This window comes from Salmo trutta, chromosome 26, assembly GCF_901001165.1.
Source record: "Salmo trutta chromosome 26, fSalTru1.1, whole genome shotgun sequence".
NCBI classification, from domain to species: Eukaryota; Metazoa; Chordata; class Actinopteri; order Salmoniformes; family Salmonidae; genus Salmo; species Salmo trutta.
This window is the reverse complement of record NC_042982.1, coordinates 36,124,269-36,151,415: the sequence shown is the minus strand read 5'-3', so window position 1 is coordinate 36,151,415 and position 27,147 is coordinate 36,124,269. Positions and strand designations below refer to the sequence as shown.

The following is a 27,147-nucleotide window of genomic DNA, read 5'->3' as shown; positions in this document are numbered from 1 at the left end:
ATGATCTGGATCATCCTGGTTCTGCCCATGTGGGCGTGGCGTGGGACTGTTGGCGATTCCCAGTCTAACGAGCGGCGAGTCGTGGCACACATCCCTGGTGACATCATCATAGGAGCCCTGTTCTCTGTCCATCACCAGCCCACAGCGGACAAGGTACAGCCCTCAGAGACTAAGCCATCCTGTATGTACACATGAATGACTGATGGTGTGAGTGTGATGGACAGTGGGGTCTGAAATGATTGGTAACCCGATAAAGATTAGCCAAAATGACTGTATACAACAAATCATTTAAATACGGAGCTATATTGTTTGCTCAATAAAATGGTTTCAATCCAAGTACCAATGCTGTTTAGCAAACAGCAGGTGTTTACATTTGTTGGATAAGATTAAAATGTAGCTCTTTGGCTCTGCACACCAGTGGGAATGTATGAGCAGAACAGAACCCCATACCTACTGTCAAATATGATGCTAGATCTTTAGTATTATGGGTCTGTTTATTTTCCACTGGTCCTGAGGTCCTTGTTAAGGTCAACATCATTATGAACTTTACCCACTAGCAGTACATTTTAGCCAAAAACCTGGTTGCCTCTGCAAGTGAATCTTCCAGCAAGATGAACCCTAAGCACACATCAAAATCCAAAATGGAAATGATGTATCAGCCACAAAAATCTACATTTTGCAATGGCCGTCTTAGCTTCCAGACTTGAAACCCATTGAAAACCTGTGGTTAGAATTGAAGAGGACAGTCCATATGTCTTTGAATTGAAGAGGACAGTCCATATGTCTTTGAATTGAAGAGGACAGTCCATATGTCTTTGAATTGAAGAGGACAGTCCAGATGTCTTTGAATTGAAGAGGACAGTCCAGATGTCTTTGAATTGAAGAGGACAGTCCAGATGTCTTTGAATTGAAGAGGACAGTCCATATGTCTTTGAATTGAAAAGGACAGCCCAGATGTCTTTGAATTGAAGAGGACAGCCCAGATGTCTTTGAATTGAAGAGGACAGTCCAGATGTCTTTGAATTGAAGAGGACAGTCCATATGTCTTTGAATTGAAGAGGACAGTCCATATGTCTTTGAATTGAAGAGGACAGTCCATATGTCTTTGAATTGAAGAGGACAGTCCAGATGTCTTTGAATTGAAGAGGACAGTCCAGATGTCTTTGAATTGAAGAGGACAGTCCAGATGTCTTTGAATTGAAGAGGACAGTCCATATGTCTTTGAATTGAAAAGGACAGCCCAGATGTCTTTGAATTGAAGAGGACAGCCCAGATGTCTTTGAATTGAAGAGGACAGTCCAGATGTCTTTGAATTGAAGAGGACAGTCCAGATGTCTTTGAATTGAAGAGGACAGTCCAGATGTCTTTGAATTGAAGAGGACAGTCCATATGTCTTTGAATTGAAGTGGACAGTCCATATGTCTTTGAATTGAAGAGGCCGTACAGATGTCTTTGAATTGAAGAGGACAGTCCATATGTCTTTGAATTGAAGAGGCCGTACATATGTCTTTGAATTGAAGAGGACAGTCCATATGCACAGACAAAGGATATCAGGGATCTGGAAGGGCTCTGAATGGAGGACTGGTCTAAGATCCCTCCCAATGTGTTCTCCAACTCAGAAAACAGTGTTTTTATCCTCGCATAGTGAAGGAAGGCTTTAAAGGTATTTAAAACAGGGGTGTCAATCATTTTGACCCCTACCTTTTTGAGAAAAAAACAATTACTTGTTAACAAAATATATTTCTCTGAGCAATTGTATTAGTATAAAATAACATAATTTACTAAAACTGTTTTAGCATACAATATGGCTCAGTTTTTTAATTATTTCTTTTATACAGTCATTTTTGCTATTCTTTGTCAAGGGGTGTCAATAATTTCAGACTGTGTGACGGTGTATGCTATCCACCCAAGGTGTTAGAAATCAAATCAAATAGCGTAAGCAGTACGCTATCCAGTGTGTGTGTGTGTGTGTGTGTGTGTGTGTGTGTGTGTGTGTGTAGTGATGCTGTATATGTGTGTATGTATGTGTGTGTGTGTGTGTGTGTGTGTGTGTGTGTGTAGTGATGCTGTATAGTGATTCTGTATATGTGTGTGTGTGTGTAGTGATGCTGTATATGTGTGTGTGTAGTGATGTTGTATATGTGTGTGTGTGTGTGTAGTGATGCTGTATGTGTGTGTGTGTGTGTGTGTGTAGTGATGCTCTATGTGTGTGTGTGTGTGTAGTGATGCTCTATGTGTGTGTGTGTAGTGATGCTGTGTGTGTGTGTGTGTGTGTGTGTGTGTGTGTAGTGATGCTGTATATGTGTGTGTGTGTGTGTGTGTGTGTGTAGTGATGCTGTATATGTGTGTGTGTGTAGTGATGCTCTATGTGTGTGTGTGTAGTGATGCTGTATATATGTGTGTGTGTAGTGATGCTGTATATGTGTGTGTGTGTGTGTAGTGATGCTGTATATATATATATATGTGTGTGTGTGTGTGTGTGTGTGTGTGTGTGTGTGTGTGTGTGTGTGTAGTGATGCTGTATATGTGTGTGTGTGTAGTGATGCTCTATGTGTGTGTGTGTAGTGATGCTGTATATATGTGTGTGTGTGTGTGTGTGTGTAGTGATGCTGTGTGTGTGTGTGTGTAGTGATGCTGTATGTTTGTGTGTGTGTAGTGATGCTGTATATGTGTGTGTGTGTAGTGATGCTGTATGTGTGTGTGTGTGTGTGTGTGTGTGTAGTGATGCTGTATGCGTGTGTGTGTGTAGTGATGCTGTATATATGTGTGTGTAGTGATGCTGTATATATGTGTGTGTGTGTGTAGTGATGCTGTATGTGTGTGTGTGTGTGTGTGTAGGGATGCTGTATGTGTGTGTGTGTGTGTAGTGATGCTGTATATATGTGTGTGTGTGTGTGTGTAGTGATGCTGTATGTGTGCGTGTGTGTAGTGATGCTGTATATGTGTGTGTGTAGTGATGCTGTATGTGTGCATGTGTGTAGTGATGCTGTATGTGTGTGTGTGTGTAGTGATGCTGTATGTGTGCGTGTGTGTAGTGATGCTGTATATGTGTGTGTGTGTGTGTGTGTAGTGATGCTGTATGTGTGTGTGTGTGTAGTGATGCTGTATATGTGTGTGTGTGTAGTGATGCTGTATATATGTGTGTGTGTGTGTGTAGTGATGCTGTATATATATATGTGTGTGTATGTGTGTTCCTCCCCCAGGTACATGAACGTAAATGCGGCTCGGTGCGTGAGCAGTACGGTATCCAGCGTGTTGAGGCCATGCTGCACACTCTAGACCGTATCAACGCTGACCCCCACATCCTCCCCAACATCAGCCTGGGCTGTGAGATAAGAGACTCCTGCTGGCACTCTGCTGTGGCCCTGGAGCAGAGCATTGAGTTCATACGAGACTCCCTGGTGTCCTCCGACGAGGCTGAGGTGGGGGGAGGCAGTGTGTGGGGGGGAGGCGGGGGAGGAGCCGATGGGAGGGGAGGGCCGAGGTGTGCGGACCCTGCTGCAACCCCTATGCGGGGGAAGAAGCCCATCGTCGGGCTGATAGGACCAGGCTCCAGCTCTGTGGCCATCCAAGTCCAGAACCTCCTACAGCTCTTCAACATACCCCAGATCGCCTACTCTGCTACCAGCATGGACCTCAGTGACAAGGTAGCCACACAATTATTTTCACATTTATTTGACTCTATTCTATTTTCTCTGATCTACTTCATTCTATTCAATTTTATTAGTACTTTATGAGTATCCTACTGTTTCTCTTCAACAGAATCTATATAAACACTTTATAAGTACTGTTTTTCTCCAACAGTCTGTATAAGTACTTTATAAGTACTGTTTCTCTCCAACAGAGTCTGTATAAGTACTTTATAAGTACTATTTCTCTCCAACAGAGTCTGTATAAGTTCTTTATAAGTACTGTTTCTCTCCAACAGAGTCTGTATAAGTTCTTTATAAGTACTGTTTTTCTCCAACAGTCTGTAAAAGTACTTTATAAGTACTGTTTCTCTCCAACAGAGTCTGTATAAGTTCTTTATAAGTACTGTTTTCGCCAACAGAGTTTGTATAAGTATTTTATGAGGGTGGTGCCATCGGATGCTCAGCAGGCCAGAGCCATGGTGGACATTGTCAAGAGATACAACTGGAGCTACGTCTCTGCCATACACACAGAGGGTAAGAATACACAAGCCCCCTACAGTGACAGGGTAAGAATACACAAGCCCCCCTACAGTGACAGGGTAAGAATACACAAGCCCCCCTACAGTGGCAGGGTTAGAATACACAAGCCCCCCTACAGTGACAGGGTTAGAATACACAAGCCCCCCTACAGTGACAGGGTTAGAATACACAAGCCCCACTACAGTGGCAGGGTTAGAATACACAAGCCTCCCTACAGTGGCAGGGTTAGAATACACAAGCCCCCCTACAGTGACAGGGTTAGAATACACAAGCCCCCCTACAGTGGCAGGGTTAGAATACACAAGCCTCCCTACAGTGGCAGGGTTAGAATACACAAGCCCCCCTACAGTGGCAGGGTTAGAATACACAAGCCCCCCTACAATGATAGGGTTAGAATACACAAGCCCCCCTACAGTGACAGGGTTAGAATACACAAGCCCCCCTACAGTGACAGGGTTAGAATACACAAGCCCCCCTACAGTGACAGGGTTAGAATTCACAAGCCCCCCTACAGTGACAGGGTTAGAATACACAAGCCCCCCTACAGTGACAGGGTTAGAATACACAAGCCCCTCTACAGTGACAGGTTTAGAATACACAAGCCCCCTCGACAGTGACAGGGTTAGAATACACAAGCCCCCCTACAGTGATAGGGTTAGAATACACAAGCCCCCCTACAGTGACAGGGTTAGAATACACAGCCCCCCTACAGTGACAGGGTTAGAATATACAAGCCCCCCTACAGTGACAGGGTTAGAATACACAAGCCCCCCTACAGTGACAGGGTTAGAATACACAAGCCCCCCTACAGTGACAGGGTTAGAATACACAAGCCCCCCTACAGTGACAGGGTTAGAATACACAAGCCCCCCTACAGTGGCAGGGTTAGAATACACAAGCCCCCCTACAGTGGCAGGGTTAGAATACACAAGCCCCCCTACAGTGACAGGGTTAGAATACACAAGCCCCCCTACAGTGACAGGGTTAGAATACACAAGCCCCCCTACAGTGACAAGGTTAGAATACACAAGCCCCCCTACAGTGACAGGGTTAGAATACACAAGCCCCCCTACAGTGACAGGGTTAGAATACACAAGCCCCCCTACAGTGGCAGGGTTAGAATACACAAGCCCCCCTACAGTGGCAGGGTTAGAATACACAAGCCCCCCTACAGTGACAGGGTTAGAATACACAAGCCCCCCCTACAGTGGCAGGGTTAGAATACACAAGCCCCCCTACAGTGATAGGGTTAGAATACACAAGCCCCCCTACAGTGATAGGGTTAGAATACACAAGCCCCCCTACAGTGGCAGGGTTAGAATACACAAGCCCCCCTACAGTGATAGGGTTAGAATACACAAGCCCCCCTACAGTGGCAGGGTTAGAATAGACAAGCCCCCCTACAGTGATAGGGTTAGAATACACAAGCCCCCCTACAGTGGCAGGGTTAGAATACACAAGCCCCCCTACAGTGATAGGGTTAGAATACACAAGCCCCCCTACAGTGGCAGGGTTAGAATACACAAGCCCCCCTACAGTGATAGGGTTAGAATACACAAGCCCCCCTACAGTGGCAGGGTTAGAATACACAAGCCCCCCTACAGTGACAGGGTTAGAATACACAAGCCCCCCTACAGTGACAGGGTTAGAATACACAAGCCCCCCTACAGTGACAGGGTTAGAATACACAAGCCCCCCTACAGTGACAGGGTTAGAATACACAAGCCCCCCTACAGTGACAGGGTTAGAATACACAAGCCCCCCTACAGTGACAGGGTTAGAATACACAAGCCCCCCTACAGTGACAGGGTTAGAATACACAAGCCCCCCTACAGTGGCAGGGTTAGAATACACAAGCCCCCCTACAGTGGCAGGGTTAGAATACACAAGCCCCCCTACAGTGACAGGGTTAGAATACACAAGCCCCCCTACAGTGACAGGGTTAGAATACACAAGCCCCCCTACAGTGACAGGGTTAGAATACACAAGCCCCCCTACAGTGACAGGGTTAGAATACACAAGCCCCCCTACAGTGACAGGGTTAGAATACACAAGCCCCCCTACAGTGACAGGGTTAGAATACACAAGCCCGCCTACAGTGACAGGGTTAGAATACACAAGCCCCCCTACAGTGACAGGGTTAGAATACACAAGCCCCCCTACAGTGACAGGGTTAGAATACACAAGCCCCCCTACAGTGATAGGGTTAGAATACACAAGCCCCCCTACAGTGATAGGGTTAGAATACACAAGCCTCCCTACAGTGACAGGGTTAGAATACACAAGCCTCCCTACAGTGATAGGGTTAGAATACACAAGCCCCCCTACAGTGACAGGGTTAGAATACACAAGCCCCCCTACAGTGATAGGGTTAGAATACACAAGCCTCCCTACAGTGACAGGGTTAGAATACACAAGCCCCCCTACAGTGACAGGGTTAGAATACACAAGCCCCCCTACAGTGACAGGGTTAGAATACACAAGCCCCCCTACAGTGACAGGGTTAGAATACACAAGCCCCCCTACAGTGACAGGGTTAGAATACACAAGCCCCCCTACAGTGACAGGGTTAGAATACACAAGCCCCCCTACAGTGACAGGGTTAGAATACACTCTCTGTGTCTTTCCATCTTCTTTTTCTGCTGCTCTGTGGCCATTCACACAAACAAGCACATTTGAGAGAATGTGTTTTTTGATATTGAGTTGTTTCCCTCTTCCCACTCACATCCTCTTTTTCTCCACTGTACTGATTCCTCTTCTGGCCCTCCCTCTCTCTCTCTCTATCTCTGGGCGCTGATGACTGGCTGTAATTAATCTGTGCTTTCGCCACAAAGGGAAGCAGGTCTTCAGCTGAACTGTTAATTAGAGTTACACCTTCACACACACACACACACACACACACACACACACACACACACACACACACACACACACACACACACACACACGTACACACACATACACACGTACACACATACATACACACACAAACACGTACACACAAACACGTACACACATACACACGTACACACATACACACACACACACACACACACACACACACACACACACACACACACACACAAACACACATACACACACGTACACACATTCACACGTACACACACACACACACACACACACACACACACACACACACACACACACACGTACACACACACACGTACACACATACAAACACACACACGTACACAAACACACGTACACACACACACACACACACACGCACACACACGTACACACACACAAACAAACACACACACACACACACATACACAAACACACGTACACAAGGACACACTGAGGGTCTGGCACTGAACTCCTCATCCCCTCCAGCATGGGGTAGGAGTATGGGGAGGAGGGGAGGGATAGGTAAGGGGAGAGATGGAGGATAGGGAGGAGGGATAGGTAAGGGGAGAGATGGAGGATAGGGAGGAGGGATAGGTAGGGGGAGAGATGGATGATAGGGAGGAGGGATAGGTAGGGGGAGAGATGGAGGATAGGGAGGAGGGATAGGTAGGGGGAGAGATGGATGATAGGGAGGAGGGATAGGTAAGGGGAGAGATGGAGGATAGGGAGGAGGGATAGGTAGGGGGAGAGATGGAGGATAGGGAGGAGGGATAGGTAAGGGGAGAGATGGAGGATAGGGAGGAGGGATAGGTAAGGGGAGAGATGGAGGATAGGGAGGAGGGATAGGTAGGGGGAGAGATGGATGATAGGGAGGAGGGATAGGTAGGGGGAGAGATGGAGGATAGGGAGGAGGGATAGGTAGGGGGAGAGATGGAGGATAGGGAGGAGGGATAGGTAGGGGGAGAGATGGAGAATCAGGAGGAGGGATAGGTAGGGGAGAGATGGAGGATCAGGAGGAGGGATAGGTAGGGGGAGAGATGGAGGATAGGGAGGAGGAGCAGCCAGGGATAACAGATTAAATAGGCATTCTGAAGTCTGTAGTCCGTAGTCCGATGTCCGTAGTCTGTAGTCCGTAGTCCGTAGTCTGAAGTCTGTAGTCCGTAGTCCGTAGTCCGAAGTCTGTAGTCTGTAGTCTGTAGTCCGATGTCCGTAGTCTGTAGTCCGTAGTCTGAAGTCTGTAGTCTGTAGTCTGAAGTCTGTAGTCTGTAGTCCGTAGTCTGAAGTCTGTAGTCTGTAGTCTGTAGTCCGTAGTCTGTAGTCTGTAGTCCGTAGTCTGTAGTCTGTAGTCCGTAGTCTGTAGTCTGAAGTCTGAAGTCTGTAGTCTGTAGTCCGTAGGCCGTAGTCTGTAGTCTGTAGTCTGCACATGGAGGAGAGGATACAGGAGGAGAAAAAGGATCAGAGAATGAGAGAATGGGGCGTATTTGCTTCCTAGACTCAGTGTGACTTCTCAGACAGCCCAGGTAAAGGGCGGGAGGGAATTCTGAGGAGACTAACCCTGTTGAGATTTACCTTGGAGCACACCTGGGCTCAACTCCATGTCATCTCCAGGATATATTCAGACCATGACTTGAAAATGAACCATTATTTTTCTCTCAGAGGATTTTTCACATCATTGCTTCAATTCAAATCTATTTCCTGAAATGATATTGAGAAAGGCTGAGCTTTGTGCGTCATTCATACTGACACACATTCTGACAAACACTCACTTCCAAGTACCCCCTAACCACCCCCCTCTTTCTGTTCCTTCTCTCTATCCCTTTGTCCCCCTCTCTGTCCCTCTTTTCCCCTCTCCCTCTCTCTATCACTCTTTCCCTCTGACCCCCTCTCCCTCTCTATCCCTCTGTCCTTCTGCTCCCGCTCCCTCTCTCTATCCATCTGTCCGCCTCTCCCTCTCTCTATCCCTCTGTCCTCCTCCCCTCTCTCCCTTTCTCTATCCTTCTGTACTCCTCTCTCTCTCTCTCTCTCTCTCTCTCTCTCTCGATCCCTCTGTCATCCTCTCCCTCTCTCTATCCATCTGTCCGCCTCTCCCTCTCTCTATCCCTCTGTCCTCCTCCCCTCTCTCCCTTTCTCTATCCCTCTGTACTCCTCTCTCTCTCTCTCTCTCTCTCTCTCTCTATCTATCCCTCTGTCCCCCCTCTCTCTCTCTCCCTCTCTCTCTCGATCCCTCTGTCATCCTCTCCCTCTCTCTATCCCTATGTCCCCCTCTCTCTCTCTCTCTCTCTCTCTCTCTCTCTCTCTATCCCTATGTCCACCACTCTCTCTCCCTCTCTCTCTCGATCCCTCTGTCATCCTCTCCCTCTCTCTATCCCTATGTCCCCCTCTCTCTCTCCATCTCTATCCCTCTGTCCCCCCTCTCTCTCTCCCTTTGTCCTTCTCTCCCTCTCTCTGTCCCTTTGTTCCCTTCTCCCTCTCTATCCCTCTCGCTCTCTACCCCTCTCTATCCCCCTCTCTCTCTACCCCTCTCTATCCCTCTCTCTCTCTACCCCTCTCCCCAAAGTACTGAGTGACAGAGCTGTCTCTCTGCTCTCCTGAGAGGGAACATTAAATGGACGGTGCTTATTTGGGCAGAGATGATACCTCTCAGGGGATTAAAACTGTTGAATTGGAGTGTGTGGGAGAGAGAGATAGAAAGGGAGAGTGTGTGTGTGTGGATGTGTGTGAGAGGTAGTGAAGAGGTCGTTCACTGAGATTAATGGGATGTGCCTGGGTTGTTGCCATGGTAAACAGGGTCAAAAGTGTCTGGTTGGAGTTTAATAAATTCATTTAGGAAATGTGTGTGTGTGTGTGTGTTTGTGTGTGTAATACATTGATGTTGTAGGAGAGACATATCCTCACCAGACACTAACTTGTGTGTGTGTGCTTGTGTGTATGTGTGTGTATTAGAGAGTATTGGCCTATATTGCCGCCTATCACTATTTGAGGTGTACATTGAGTTGTTGTGTTTAACTGTCTCTGAAACATGATTGACTGTCACTCTGACTGTCACTCTTTCTATCCTAGGCATTTCTAGGTACCCTAGGCATTTCTATGTACCCTAGGCATTTCTATGTCACCTAGGCATTTCTATGTACCCTAGGTATTTCTATGTACCCTCGGTATTTCTATGTGCCCTAGGCATTTCTAAGCAGCACAGGATTAAAGTGAAAGAGGAGGAGGATAGAGGTAATGAAAAAGAGAGAGATAGAGAGATGAGAGAGACCATTTCACTTAGAGTTAATTGATGTCTAGTCCGGTCAGAGTGGTTGTGTCATTACAGTGATACACAATGGTTCTTATTACTGAGCCCTAACACACTGTCTGTCTCTCGCTTCCACATAGCAGGAGTTAGACTTACTGAGCCCTAACACACTGTCTGTCTCTAGCTTCCACATAGCAGGAGTTAGACTTACTGAGCCCTAACACTGTCTGTCTCTAGCTTCCACATAGCAGGAGTTAGACTTACTGAGCCCTAACACACTGTCTGTCTCTAGCTTCCACATAGCAGGAGTTAGACTTACTGAGCCCTAACACTGTCTGTCTCTAGCATCCACATAGCAGGAGTTAGACTTACTGAGCCCTAACACTGTCTGTCTCTAGCTTCCACATAGCAGGAGATAGACTTACTGAGCCCTAACACACTGTCTGTCTTTAGCTTCCACATAGCAGGAGTTAGACTTGCTGAGCCCTAACACTGTCTGTCTCTAGCTTCCACATAGCAAGAGTTAGACTTACTGAGCCCTAACACACTGTCTGTCTCTAGCTTCCACATAGCAGGAGTTAGACTTACTGAGCCCTAACACACTGTCTGTCTCTAGCTTCCACATAGCAGGAGTTAGACTTACTGAGCCCTAACACACTGTCTGTCTCTAGCTTCCACATAGCAGGAGATAGACTTACTGAGCCCTAACACACTGTCTGCCTCTAGCTTCCACATAGCAGGAGTTAGACTTACTGAGCCCTAACACACTGTCTGTCTCTAGCTTCCACATAGCAGGAGATAGACTTACTGAGCCCTAACACACTGTCTGTCTCTAGCTTCCACATAGCAGGAGTTAGACTTACTGAGCCCTATCACTGTCTGTCTCTAGCTTCCACATAGCAGGAGTTAGACTTACTGAGCCCTAACACTGTCTGTCTCTAGCTTCCACATACACAGAAACATGGTTGCCATGTTCTCAGAACATAAAATATTAATGTTTAAGGCACGTTTCATGGTAACGTTCCAAGAACATTCAAGTGTCCCGATTTTTGTGGGTTAGGAGAATATTCATCACACCTAACATACACAGAACATGGTTGCCAAATTCTTAGAACATAAAATATGAATGTTCTAGATCCGCTTCATGGGAACGTTGCAGGAACATTTTTGTGTAATAGTTGTCAGGACATTTCCTGATGGTCCACCCCCAAAATAGTTATCTCCCAAAAATGATTTCATCACACGTCAGGTTTTGTTAATTATGTCAGTCAATCAAGGCCCTGATTGGTGAACTACTGATCCATTCATAGCTCTTTGTCTGTTGCCAAGGAAAATCGCACAAACTCTCGGCTTTTAACATAGTGTTTTCAATGTACATATTTGCATGTTAATTTATACAGTAATTATGTCCACACTTGAGGGTTAGAACTTCTTGGTTCACAGTACTCACATCTTCCTGCTGAGATTATAACCTCTTGGTTCATGGTACTCCCATCTTCCTGCTGAGATTAGAATCTCTTGGTTCATGGTACTCCCATCTTCCTGCTGAGATTAGAATCTCTTGGTTCACAGTACTCCCATCTTCCTGCTGAGATTAGAATCTCTTGGTTCACAGTACTCCCATCTTCCTGCTGAGATTAGAATCTCTTGGTTCACAGTACTCCCATCTTCCTGCTGAGATTAGAACCTCTTGGTTCATGGTACTCCCATCTTCCTGCTGAGATTAGAATCTCTTGGTTCATGGTACTCCCATCTTCCTGCTGAGATTAGAATCTCTTGGTTCATGGTACTCCCATCTTCCTGCTGAGATTAGAATCTCTTGGTTCACAGTACTCCCATCTTCCTGCTGAGATTAGAATCTCTTGGTTCATGGTACTCCCATCTTCCTGCTGAGATTAGAATCTCTTGGTTCATGGTACTCCCATCTTCCTGCTGAGATTAGAATCTCTTGGTTCACAGTACTCCCATCTTCCTGCTGAGATTAGAATCTCTTGGTTCACAGTACTCCCATCTTCCTGCTGAGATTAGAATCTCTTGGTTCACAGTACTCCCATCTTCCTGCTGAGATTAGAATCTCTTGGTTCATGGTACTCCCATCTTCCTGCTGAGATTAGAACCTCTTGGTTCATGGTACTCCCATCTTCCTGCTGAGATTAGAATCTCTTGGTTCATGGTACTCCCATCTTCCTGCTGAGATTAGAATCTCTTGGTTCATGGTACTCCCATCTTCCTGCTGAGATTAGAATCTCTTGGTTCACAGTACTCCCATCTTCCTGCTGAGATTAGAATCTCTTGGTTCACAGTACTCCCATCTTCCTGCTGAGATTAGAATCTCTTGGTTCACGGTACTCCCATCTTCCTGCTGAGATTAGAACCTCTTGGTTCATGGTACTCCCATCTTCCTGCTGAGATTAGAATCTCTTGGTTCACAGTACTCCCATCTTCCTGCTGAGATTAGAATCTCTTGGTTCATGGTACTCCCATCTTCCTGCTGAGATTAGAATCTCTTGGTTCATGGTACTCCCATCTTCCTGCTGAGATTAGAATCTCTTGGTTCACAGTACTCCCATCTTCCTGCTGAGATTAGAATCTCTTGGTTCACAGTACTCCCATCTTCCTGCTGAGATTAGAATCTCTTGGTTCACAGTACTCCCATCTTCCTGCTGAGATTAGAATCTCTTGGTTCACGGTACTCCCATCTTCCTGCTGAGATTAGAACCTCTTGGTTCATGGTACTCCCATCTTCCTGCTGAGATTAGAACCTCTTGGTTCACGGTACTCCCATCTTCCTGCTGAGATTAGAACCTCTTGGTTCACGGTACTCCCATCTTCCTGCTGAGATTAGAATCTCTTGTCTCACGGTACTCCCATCTTCCTGCTGAGATTAGAATCTCTTGGTTCACGGTACTCCCATCTTCCTGCTGAGATTAGAACCTCTTGGTTCACGGTACTCCCATCTTCCTGCTGAGATTAGAATCTCTTGGTTCACGGTACTCCCATCTTCCTGCGAGATTAGAACCTCTTGGTTCACGGTACTCCCATCTTCCTGCTTCACAACCATGTCTGTGTCAGGTATCAATTCATTTCACTATTTTCAACATTGATTTCATTGATTTATTTCAGTAATTTAAGGGCTTTCTGTCTAGTTGTCTAATGTTGGTGGGGCATGTTAACCTGTTTTAATGTTACTCCTGAATCACTATGAACAATAAAATAGTTTGTCTTGAGTGTATTTTAACAGAGCTGAGATTTACTTCAAAGTGCATTTACCCTAATGTTTAATCAGATTGTTTCATTTACAAAAGTTCCTAGGGAGGAGGGGTTAGGGCTTATTCTGGACAGGGCCTAACTATACTGGCCCAAAAAGCACAAGTCCTAGATGATTGGGACAGTGGTTAGGGAGTTTGACATTGGTGCTTGTGGCCTGGGTTCCAGACTCTGTCCTCTAGGGGAAGCAGTCACCCTGCTCTCACGTTCTTATATATGCAGTATGTTAATGTACTTATTTGGCAATAGTTACAACACACTTATCTGATCTAATTAAAATGAGCTTATCAATGACACGTTTGTTCTACCTTTTCTATGTGGTGTGGAATAGAGTTCTCTTTGAGATGCTCAGCTATATAGATTTAATGTGGTCTGAATTCATGCTCAAGGGGAAGTCCTACAGATTCCCATCTTTCAATGACCAGGTTTCCATCCAACGTTTTTATGCGAGAGTTTGTCGGTAAACATTCCAAATATCGACAAAACAAAATACGCTAGACAAGGTGGGATCTTTTTGTGTCAAATATTGATATAACCATCATATCGAAAGTAAACTTGGAGTCACGCAATGATATGGTGTGTGGTCCTCCCACTATAACTCGGGAAAGCATGCAGTTTATTAGGCTACAGATGAAATAACTTATGATGAACAGGGTGGTGAAAGTTCTGATGAACTTCACAAGGTGGTGAAAGTTCTGATGAACTTCACAAGGTGGTGAAAGTTCTGATGAACTTCACAAGGTGGTGAAAGTCTGATGAACTTCACAAGGTGGTGAAAGTCTGATGAACTTCACAAGGTGGTGAAAGTTCTGATGAACTTCACAAGGTGGTGAAAGTTCTGATGAACTTCACAAGGTGGTGAAAGTTCTGATGAACTTCACAAGGTGGTGAAAGTTCTGATGAACTTCACAAGGTGGTGAAAGTTCTGATGAACTTCACAAGGTGGTGAAAGTCTGATGAACTTCACAAGGTGGTGAAAGTCTGATGAACTTCACAAGGTGGTGAAAGTTCTGATGAACTTCACAGGGTGGTGAAAGTCTGATGAACTTCACAAGGTGGTGAAAGTTCTGATGAACTTCACAAGGTGGTGAAAGTTCTGATGAACTTCACAAGGTGGTGAAAGTTCTGATGAACTTCACAAGGTGGTGAAAGTTCTGATGAACTTCACAGGGTGGTGAAAGTCTGATGAACTTCACAGGGTGGTGAAAGTTCTGATGAACTTCACAGGGTGGTGAAAGTTCTGATGAACTTCACAGGGTGGTGAAAGTGCAGTGATCTTGATGCTCCTTTCCAATAAATATCCATGGTCTGATTCTGGTGACATGATGATCGATGCTTGACTGCCTTTTTGACAAATAAAAATAATCTCGCTCACATCCTTAATAATCTCAGCATGTAGACTAACCTACCGACACAGCCTGCCCACACTGTATCGGCAAGCTGTTGGTTAGAGTGCACATGCCAAGACCAGAGTAGACACATTGGCTATTTAACGCAACAGTTTTTGTGAGAAAGCTATCGGTAGAGTTGAAAATGTAATGTAAACACCAACACACACTGATTTTTATCAGCAACAAATCCATTTGGTGGAAACACAACACTGGTGGGAAAATGCGCATATTTTCATTATGCAGATTTTCTAATATTCACATGAAAATCTGTTGCCAATTGGATGGAAGCCAAGCTATTGAGAAACAAATTTAATTAGAGCAGACAGATGACATTAAAATATTTTGCTAAGAATGTTAGAGTAGGGGGATTCACAAAGCAGGTCTAAAACACAGGCCAGCAACACCGATGACAAACACCCCAGCCCCTGTCCCAATAAGGGATATATCTAGGACATGTGCTTATTGGGCCAGTTAGGCCCTGTCCAGAAGAAGCCCTAACCCCTCCTCCCTAGGCAGTAGTGTAGATCAGAAACAACTTGATAGTTGGAAGGCTGTAAGCAATGGGGTATAATCACATCTCAGCTCTGTTAAAAATACACTCAAGACAAACTTGTATTGATCATAGTGATTCAGGAGGATCATTTTAACAGGTTAACAAGGCCCACCAACAACAGACAACGATAGTGAAAGCCTTTAAATAGCTGAAATAAGTCAATCCCATCACAAATGATAGTAGTCAGAATAACTGATACATGACACAGACATTGTGACGTAGAAGGAAGATTGGCGTATCGTGTCCCAAGAGGTTGGTAGTTCAAATCCCACGTGAGGACTGCTGAATAATAATTACTTGAGAAATCAACATTCAAAATGTAATCATGTGTGTCAAAAATGGAAGTTGAAAAGACGGTATATTAAAAGCAGTGTGTGTGAGTATCCTTGACAGTGAGTTAATAGGGAAGGATCAGTGGTTCACCAAGCAGGGCCTTAATTGGCTTGGCAACAGTAACAAGTCTTTTTTTTAATGGAATATTCTTGTAACGTTCTCATGAAACGTGTCTAAAACAATAATATTGTGTATTCTGAGAACGTGGTCACCACGTTCTGAATATGTTCTGTTTGACATTAAGGGAATGGTCTAACTCTAACATCAAAACATGCTAAAAACGTTCTCAGAAGGTTTTTACTAACATAGATAGAATGTTCCTTCCCCTAACTAACGGGAAACTGGACACACAAACAGTAGTGGAACATTACAAAAACATTCTCTCTCCCCACTTTTTTGTTGGGGGGGTTGTATTTATTGAAATAGGACAGTGAAGAGGAGACAGGAGAGATTGTGAGTCAGAAGGATATGGGTCAGATTGGAACCCATGGTGACTGTGGTATACATGTGTGCTGAGGTCTGTGGGACTAACCACTGGACCACACAGGCCTTCTGGTTCCCTTCCCCGTGTTAAATAACTGGACAGGTGGACGTTATTTCTTGTTAGGCAACTAGAGCATGTTATACCTCACCCATGACTTGAAATGAATACTACAGATGATTTAGAGGAGAAACCAGAGACGTGATACGAGAGGAAGAAAAGATAAAAGGAGAGAGATCTGAGTCTGAACTGCACTTAAAGAAACTTCTAGACGTTAGAAGATAAAAGGTGAAGAGGGCAGGTGTTTCTAGTGTGAGCCAGAGTCCTGGTGAGAATTGGTTTGTCCTGAGCAGATAATTGCCATTGTGATGGGAACGGCTGTGACAGCTGAGGCTGAATGGAGAGCACATTATCTGTTGTTGGCTGCTGTTCTGATCTGCTCACTTCTGTGTCTGGAAAGATATTATATTTTGTATAGGGATATCTTTTTCTCCGCTCTCTATTTTCCTCTATCCCACCAGGAAGCAGGCTCTCCATCAGTCTCCCACTGTGTGTTTGTGTGTAGCTGTGTGTGCTTCACAAATTACTCCCAGTTTGACTGAGTGTGAAGGTGGTTACGTGCTATCTTGTTAAGGGCTGGAGTGTGTGTGTGTGTGTGTGTGTGTTTGTGTGGTTGGTGTGTGTGTGTTTAACCACATGAAAAAATACAATAGTATCCTATGGTATGAATACTGTAGTATTACCATGTTTATATACTATTATATTCACTGTAGTGTTTTGGCATGACTGTAGTATACTGTAGTATTTACTGTAGTGTTTTTCGGGACATGAATGTAGTATACTGTAGTATTTACTGTAGTGTTTTTTCTGTCAGGACTATAGTATACTTTAGTATTTACTGTAGTGTTTTTGCTGACATGACTGTAGTATACTGTAGTATTTAGTGTGGTGTTTTTTGCAGACATTACTGTAATATTTACTGTAGAGTTTTTGTCGTATTATCTTTGACATAGAAGTGGGGCTTTCTCCTTGAGGAAATGTATTAGAGAACTACTAAATAGCCTAGTGGTTAGAGTGTTGGGCCAGTAACTGAAAGGTTGCTGGATCGAATTCCTGAGCCGACAAGGTAAACATCTGTCCTTCTGCCTCTGAACAAGGCAGTTCAGCACCCTGTTCCCTGGGTGCTGAACACCTCTCTGATTCAGAGGAGTTGGGTTAAATGGCGAAGACACATTTCAGTTGAATTCATTCAGTTGTACAACTGACTAGGTATCCCTCCTTTTCCCTAAAAGAGTACATTTTCCATAACCTGCGATTAAGTAGAACTGGAGTCTGAACAGATAGTTCAGAGCTTTTACTATTTTCTATACCCTGTAGGGAACACAACATATGCTCTATACTTGGCATGTCGGTTTCTCACTCATTGGTGGCACAAATTGGGATATGGGGGGAGGGTAGTGGGTGGGATATATGCAAATGAATACTGTAGTATTACTATATTGCTACTGATTGTTTTTGCAGACACTGTAGTGTTTTTGCAGACATTACTGTAGTATTTATTACAGTGTTTTTTTGCGACAATACTGTTGTATTTAATATAGTATTCTACAAAATGCTATAGTAAATATTCCACATGATTTGAGGGATAGTACATTGTGTAGTATAGTACTCTACAGTATACTACGACATTATATAGTAAGCACTACACAATCGAGAGATACTGCAGTGTGTAGTATAGTATTCTACGGTATACTACACCATTATATATATAGTAAGTACTATAGTATGTGTTCATGTCGAGATGTGTGTGCTGTGACTGGTGTTGAGTTGGTGTGAGGGGCTAAAGACTCGGATCTCCTCTCACTGGCAGCCTCTGTTCTCTGTCACAGGAATGTTCACATAGCCAGGCCCTATGTATGTGAATTTGTGCTTTTTAACTGTCTGTGGGCATGGCCATACATGTGTTCATTAGTAAGGGGGTGGGCTGTCTGTACCATCTGTCTCCTACTCCTCTCACCGAGACACTAATTACAGGACTTTACACGTTGCTCTGCTACCCAAGACACACACACACACACACACACACACACACACACACACACACACACACACACACACACACACACACACACACACACACACACACACACACACACACACACACACACACACACACCGGAGGAGCTATAGGAGAACAGGCTCATTGTAATGACTGGAATGGAACCAATGGAACGGAGTCAAACATGTTGTTTTTTTTAAACCCTTATTTTACCAGGTAAGTTGACTGAGAAAACATTCTCATTTACAGCAACACACACACACACACACACACACACACACACACACACACACACACACACACACACACACACACACACACACACACACACACACACACACACACACACACACACACACACAGGATTTGACACATGGCTAATGGCTACATGGGCTCTGCTCCTGCTAACAACATCAATACAGACCTGATACTATTACATTGTAAATTCTGTGTAATCATTTGATGGTCGGAGCCCACTGGGACTTGTGAGGGGATCAGAGCTGGGAGATGAATGATCTTGTGAAAAACTGGTACTAAAAGAAAGGTAGATAATGAACGGGGGAATAAAGGGAGAGATGAGAGATGGTAAAAGGGAGAACAAGAGAGGGAGAAACAACAGGGATAGAGAGAGAAACAACAGGGATAGAGAGAGAAACAGCAGGGATAGAGAGAGAAACAACAGGGATAGAGAGAGAAAGAAAGAGAGAGGGAGAAACAACGGGGATAGAGAGAGAAACAACAGGGATAGAGAGAGAAAGAAAGAGAGAGGGAGAAACAACAGGGATAGAGAGAGAAACAACAGGGATAGAGAGAGAAAGGGGAATCCTATCGAACACTCTGCCAGCATGCACTCCCCTTCATTAGCATAAATTCCAGGTCATCCACTTTCTCTTCTGATGAATGTGTGTTAAACACAGAGCAGACTCTCTCTATATATATATATATCTATACAGTACCAGTCTGATAAATGTGTGTTAAATAGATAGCAGACTCTATATATATATATCTATACAGTACCAGTCTGATGAATGTGTGTTAAATAGATAGCAGACTCTATATATCTATATCGATACAGTACCAGTCTGATAAATGTGTGTTAAATAGATAGCAGACTCTCTATATATATATCTATACAGTACCAGTCTGATGAATGTGTGTTAAACAGATAGCAGACTCTCTCTCTCTATATATATATACAGTACCAGTCTGATGAATGTGTGTTAAACAGATAGCAGACTCTCTCTATATCTATACAGTACCAGTCTGATAAATGTGTGTTAAATAGATAGCAGACTCTCTCTCTATATATATATCTATACAGTACCAGTCTGATAAATGTGTGTTAAATAGATAGCAGACTCTCTCTATATATATATATCTATACAGTACCAGTCTGATGAATGTGTGTTAAACAGATAGCAGACTCTCTCTCTATATATATATATATATACAGTACCAGTCTGATAAATGTGTGTTAAATAGATAGCAGACTCTGTCTCTCTATATATATCTATACAGTACCAGTCTGATTAATGTGTGTTAAACACAGATCGGACTCTATATATATATATCTATACAGTACCAGTCTGATGAATGTGTGTTAAACACAGAGCAGATTCTATATATATATATCTATACAGTACCAGTCTGATAAATGTGTGTTAAATAGATAGCAGACTCTCTATATATATATCTATACAGTACCAGTCTCTCTCTCTCTCTCTCTCTCTCTCTCTCTCTCTCTCTCTCTCTCTCTCTCTCTCTCTCTCTCTCTCTCTCTCTCTCTCTCTCTATATATATATATATACATATATATATATATATATATATACAGTACCAGTCTGATGAATGTGTGTTAAACAGATAGCAGACTCTATATATATACATATCTATACAGTACCAGTCTGATGAACGTGTGTTAAACAGATAGCAGACTCTATATATATACATATCTATACAGTACCAGTCTGATAAATGTGTGTTAAATAGATAGCAGACTCTCTCTATATATATATATCTATACAGTACCAGTCTGATAAATGTGTGTTAAATAGATAGCAGACTCTCTCTCTATATATATATCTATACAGTACCAGTCTGATGAATGTGTGTTAAACACAGATCAGACTCTATATATATATATCTATACAGTACCAGTCTGATGAATGTGTGTTAAACACAGAGCAGATTCTATATATATATATATCTATACAGTACCAGTCTGATAAATGTGTGTTAAATAGATAGCAGACTCTATATATCTATATATCTATACAGTACCAGTCTGATGAATGTGTGTTAAACAGATAGCAGACTCTCTATATATATATCTATACAGTACCAGTCTGATGAATGTGTGTTAAATAGATAGCAGACTCTCTCTCTCTATATATATATATCTATACAGTACCAGTCTGATGAATGTTTGTTAAACACAGATCAGACTCTATATATATATCTATACAGTACCAGTCTGATAAATGTGTGTTAAACAGATAGCAGACTCTCTCTATATATAAATCTATACAGTACCAGTCTGATGAATGTGTGTTAAAGACAGAACAGACTCTACATATATCTATACAGTACCAGTCTGATGAATGTGTGTTAAACACAGAACAGACTCTGATTCCCTGAGAAGAAAGTTCTTTGTTTCTGGCCATTTTGAGCCTGTAATTGAACACACAAATGCTGATGCTCCAGATACTCAACTAGTCTAAAGAAGGCCAGTTTTACTGCTTCTTTAATCAATTATTTTAATTGACAAAAAATGTTATTTTCTTTCAAAAACAAGGATATTCCTAAGTGACCCCAAACTTTTGAATGGAAGTGAATGTATATATATATATATATATATTTCTCTCTTTCTCTCTCTATATATATATTTCTCTCTCTATATATATATTTCTCTCTTTCTCTCTCTCTCTCTATATATATATATCTATACAGTACCAGTCTGATGAATGTGTGTTAAACACAGATCAGACTCTATATATATATATCTATACAGTACCAGTCTGATGAATGTGTGTTAAACACAGAACAGACTCTCTCTATATATATCTATACAGCACCAGTCTGATGAATGTGTGTTAAACAGATAGCAGACTCTCTCTATATATATATATCTATACAGTACCAGTCTGATGAATGTGTGTTAAACAGAAAGCAGACTCTATATATATATATCTATACAGTACCAGTCTGATGAATGTGGGTTAAACACAGAACAGACTATATATATATATATCTATACAGTGCCAGTCTGATGAATGTGTGTTAAACAGATAGCAGACTCTCTCTATATCTATACAGTACCAGTACCAGTCTGATAAATGTGTGTTAAATAGATAGCAGACTCTCTCTATATATATATCTATACAGTACCAGTCTGATGAATGTGGGTTAAACACAGAACAGACTCTCTATATATATATCTATACAGTGCCAGTCTGATGAATGTGTGTTAAACAGATAGCAGACTCTCTCTATATCTATACAGTACCAGTACCAGTCTGATAAATGTGTGTTAAATAGATAGCAGACTCTCTCTATATATATATCTATACAGTACCAGTCTGATAAATGTGTGTTAAATAGATAGCAGACTCTCTCTCTATATATCTATACAATGCCAGTCTGATGAATGTGTGTTAAACACAGAACAGACTCTCTCTCTCTATATATATATATATCTATACAGTACCAGTCTGATGAATGTGTGTTTAACACAGGGCAGACTCTCTATATATATATATCTATACAGTACCAGTCTGATGAATGTGTGTTAAACACAGAACAGACTCTGATTCCCTGAGAAGAAAGTTCTTTGTTTCTGGTCATTTTGAGCCTGTAATCGAACCCACAAATGCTGATGCTCCAGATACTCAACTAGTCTAAAGAAGGCCAGTTTTACTGCTTCTTTAATCAATTATTTTAATGGACAAAAAATGTTATTTTCTTTCAAAAACAAGGATATTCCTAAGTGACCCCAAACTTTTGAATGGAAGTGAATGTATATATATATATATATATATTTCTCTCTTTCTCTCTCTATATATATATTTCTCTCTTTCTCTCTCTATATATATTTCTCTCTCTTTCTCTCTCTATATATATTTCTCTCTCTATATATATATTTCTCTCTCTCTCTATATATATATATATTTCTCTCTCTCTCTCTCTATATATATATATATATATATATTTCTTTCTCTATATATATTGCTCTCTCTCTATATATAAGTATATATATTGCTCTCTCTCTATATATAAGTATATATATTTCTCTCTCCCTCCCTCTCTCTATATATATATATATATATATTTCTTTCTCTATATATATTGCTCTCTCTCTATATATATAAGTATATATATTTCTCTCTCTCTATATATATATATATATTAATTGCTCTCTCTCTCTATATATATAAGTATATATATATATTTCTCTTTCTCTCTCTCTATATATATATATATTAATTGCTCTCTCTCTCTCTATATATATATTTCTCTCTCTATATATATATATTTCTCTCTATATATACATTTCTCTCTTTCGCTCTCTCTCTATATATATATTAATTGCTCTCTCTCTCTATATATAAATATATTTCTCTCTCTATATATATATCGCTCTATCTCTCTATATATTTCTCTCTCTCTATATATATATTTCTCTCTCTATATATATATTTCTCTCTATATATATATTTCTCTCTATATATATTTCTCTCTCTATATATATAAATATATATTTCTCTCTCTCTCTATATATATATTTCTCTTTCTATATATATATACACTGCTCAAAAAAATAAAGGGAACACTTAAACAACACAATGTAACTCCAAGTCAATCACACTTCTGTGAAATCAAACTGTCCACTTAGGAAGCAACACTGATTGACAATACATTTCACATGCTGTTGTGCAAATGGAATAGACAACAGGTGGAAATTATAGGCAATTAGCAAGATACCCCCAATAAAGGAGTGGTTCTGCAGGTGGTGACCACAGACCACTTCTCAGTTCCTGTGCTTCCTGGCTGATGTTTTGGTCACTTTTGAATGCTGGCGGTGCTTTCACTCTTGTGGTAGCATGAGACGGAGTCTACAACCCACACAAGTGGCTCAGGTAGTACAGCTCATCCAGGATGGCACATCAATGCGAGCTGTGGCAAGAAGGTTTGCTGTGTCTGTCAGCGTAGTGTCCAGAGCATGGAGGCGCTACCAGGAGACAGGCCAGTACATCAGGAGATGTGGAGGAGGCCGTAGGAGGGCAACAACCCAGCAGCAGGACCGCTACCTCCGCCTTTGTGCAAGGAGGAGCAGGAGAAGCACTGCCAGAGCCCTGCAAAATGACCTCCAGCAGGCCACAAATGTGCATGTGTCTGCTCAAACGGTCAGAAACAGACTCCATGAAGGTGGTATGAGGGCCCGACGTCCACATGTGGGGGTTGTGCTTACAGCCCAACACCGTGCAGGATGTTTGGCATTTGCCAGAGAACACCAAGATTGGCAAATTCGCCACTGGCGCCCTGTGCTCTTCACAGATGAAAGCAGGTTCACACTGAGCACGTGACAGAGTCTGGAGACGCCGTGGAGAACGTTCTGCTGCCTGCAACATCCTCCAGCATGACCGGTTTGGCAGTGGGTCAGTCATGGTGTGGGGTGGCATTTCTTTGGGGGGCCGCACAGCCCTCCATGTGCTCGCCAGAGGTAGCCTGACTGCCATTAGGTACCGAGATGAGATCCTCAGACCCCTTGTGAGACCATATGCTGGTGCGGTTGGCCCTGGGTTCCTCCTAATGCAAGACAATGCTAGACCTCATGTGGCTGGAGTGTGTCAGCAGTTCCTGCAAGAGGAAGGCATTGATGCTATGGACTGGCCCGCCCGTTCCCCAGACCTGAATCCAATTGAGCACATCTGGGACATCATGTCTCACTCCATCCACCAACGCCACGTTGCACCACAGACTGTCCAGGAGTTGGCGGATGCTTTAGTCCAGGTCTGGGAGGAGATCCCTCAGGAGACCATCCGCCACCTCATCAGGAGCATGCCCAGGCGTTGTAGGGAGGTCATACAGGCACGTGGAGGCCACACACACTACTGAGCCTCATTTTGACTTGTTTTAAGGACATTACATCAAAGTTGGATCAGCCTGTAGTGTGGTTTTCCACTTTAATTTTGAGTGTGACTCCAAATCCAGACCTCCATGGGTTGATAAATTGGATTTCCATTGATCATTTTTGTGTGATTTTGTTGTCAGCACATTCAACTATGTAAAGAAAAAAGTATTTAATAAGATTATTTCTTTCATTCAGATCTAGGATGTGTTTTTTAAGTGTTCCCTTTATTTTTTTGAGCAGTATATTTCTCTCTCTCTCTCTATATATATATATTTCTCTCTCTCTCTCTATATATATATATATTTCTCTCTCTCTATATATATATTTCTCTGTCTCTCTCTATATATATATATTGTTCTCTCTCTCTTTATATATAAATATGTATATTTCTCTCTCGCTCTCTCTATATATGTATGTTTGTTTCTCTCTCTATTGTGAGTATTAATTAGAACTGAGACTATTACTCTTGTTGAGCATTCTATACATTACACACATCCTCTCTTTCTCTCTTTCCCCTGTCCCTCTCTCTTCCTGTCGCTCACTGCCCTCTCTCCTGTCTCCTAGGTAACTACGGGGAGAGTGGGATGGAGGCGTTTAAGGATATGGCTGCCAAGGAGGGCATCTGCATCGCCCACTCTGGTAAGATCCTACTGGGGATGTCATCAACTGGGAAGTACATCTAGTCTGAGTGCCACATGGGACTACCTCAGGGCAAATTACACCCTATTTTTAAGGTAGTGCACTGCCTTGTGCAAAAGTAGTGCACTATGTGGCCAATAGGATATTATGTAAGTTTCCCTTGGGGAAATTACATGAAGTGAAACAGGGACAATTAAATGACTCCTGAATCCCTTACCTCATCTCCTGGTGTGTGTCCTGTGGTAGGTAAGATATGGAGCAACGCGGGGGAAAAGAGTTTTGACAGGCTGCTGGAGCGTCTCAGAGCCCACCTGCCCAAGGCCAGGGTGGTGGCCTGCTTCTGTGAGGGCATGACAGTTAGGAACATCCTCATGGCCATGAGACGGCAGGGCCTGGTGGGGGAGTTCCTATTGGTCGGCAGGTCAGTGGACACTGGAAACACAGAGATACACACACACACACACACACACACACACACACACACACACACACACACACACACACACACACACACACACACACACACACACACACACACATACACACACACACACTGAGACTGACACAGATACGCACACATTCAGACACACACTGTACACACACATACAGTATGTGGACACTTGCTTGTCGAACATCTCAATCCAAAATCATGGGCATTAATATGGAGTTGGTCCCCCCTTTGCTGCTCTAACAGCCTCCAGTCTTCTGGGAAGGCTTTCCACTAGATGTTAGAACATTGCTGCAGGGACTTGCTTCCATTCAGCCACAGAGCATTAGTGAGGTCAGGTGATGTTGGGATGATAGGCCTGGTTCACAGTCGGCGTTCCAATTCAACAAAAGGTGTTCGATGCGGTTAAGGGCTCTGTGCAGGCCACTCAAGTTCTTCCACAGTGATGTCAACAAATCATTTCTGTATGGACCTCGCTTTGTGCACAGGGGCGTTGTTATGCTGAAACAGGAAAGGGCCTCCCCCAAACTGTTGCCACAAAGTTGGAAGCACAGAATCGTCTAGAATGTCATTGTATGCTGTAGCGTTACTATTTCCCTTCACTGGAACTAAGGGGCCTAGCCAAACCATGACAAACAGCCCCAGACCATTATTCCTCCTCCACCAAACTTTACAGTTGGCACTATGCATTGGGGCAGGTAGCTTTCTCCTGACATCTGCCAAACCCAGATTCGTCAGTCGGACTGCCAGATGGTGAAGCGTGATTCATCATTCTAGAGAACGCGTTTCCACTGCTCCAGAATCCAATGGTGGTGAGTTTTACACCACTCCAGCCGACGCTTGGCATTGCGCATGGTGATCTTAGGCTTGTGTGCAGCTGCTCGGCTATGGAATCCCATTTCATGACACTCCTGAGTAACATTTATTGTGCTGACGTAGCTTCCAGAGGCAGTTTGGAACTTGGTAGTGAGTGTTGCAACCGAGAACAGACCATTTTTATGCGCTACGCTGTTCAGCACTCGGTGGTCCCATTCTGTGAGCTCGTGTGGCCTACCACTTCGTGGAGGAGCCGTTGTTGATCCTAGACATTTCCACTTCACAATAACAGCACTTACAGTGCAAACAGGGCAGAAATTTGACGAACTGACTTGTTGGAAAGGTGGCATCCTATGACTGTGCCGGGTTGAAAGTTACTGAGCTCTTCAGTAAGGCCATTCTACTGCCAATGTTTGTCTATGGAGATTACATGGATGTGTGCTCGATTTTATACACCTGTCAGCAACGGTGTAGCTGAAATAATCGAATCCACTCATTTGAAAGGGTGTCCACATACTTTTGTATATAAAGTGTGAGGGGATGAGTGAGGGAATTGAATTAGATAGGGGGTAGGATAATACATATGTGGGGGATGAAGAGAGCGAGAGAGAAGAGAGCGAGAGAGAGAAGAGAGAGAGAGGGATAGAGAGGAGAAAGAGAGAGAGAGGGGGGAGGGGATAGAGAGAGAAAGAGAGAGAGAGAGAGAGAAAGAAAGAATTCAAATAAACAAAATCATGAACCAATCAAAG

The 27,147-nt window shown here is 43.1% G+C and overlaps 1 protein-coding gene across 1 annotated transcript in view; it reads left to right on the top strand.

The window, feature by feature from the left end:
- LOC115163704 (metabotropic glutamate receptor 5-like) overlaps positions 1-25,580 on the top strand; it is a gene marked incomplete at its 3' end in the record, with an annotated part of 30,893 nt that extends 5,313 nt beyond the window's left edge. Inside the window, exons 2-6 of the mRNA XM_029715808.1 lie at positions 1-153; positions 3,204-3,647; positions 4,052-4,166; positions 25,060-25,134; positions 25,381-25,580. The exon at positions 1-153 is cut by the window's left edge and continues 391 nt beyond it. Coding sequence (XP_029571668.1) covers positions 1-153; positions 3,204-3,647; positions 4,052-4,166; positions 25,060-25,134; positions 25,381-25,580 — 987 coding nt within the window. The remainder of the gene's footprint in view (positions 154-3,203; positions 3,648-4,051; positions 4,167-25,059; positions 25,135-25,380) is intronic.
- Between the last annotated feature and the right edge of the window lie 1,567 nt (positions 25,581-27,147).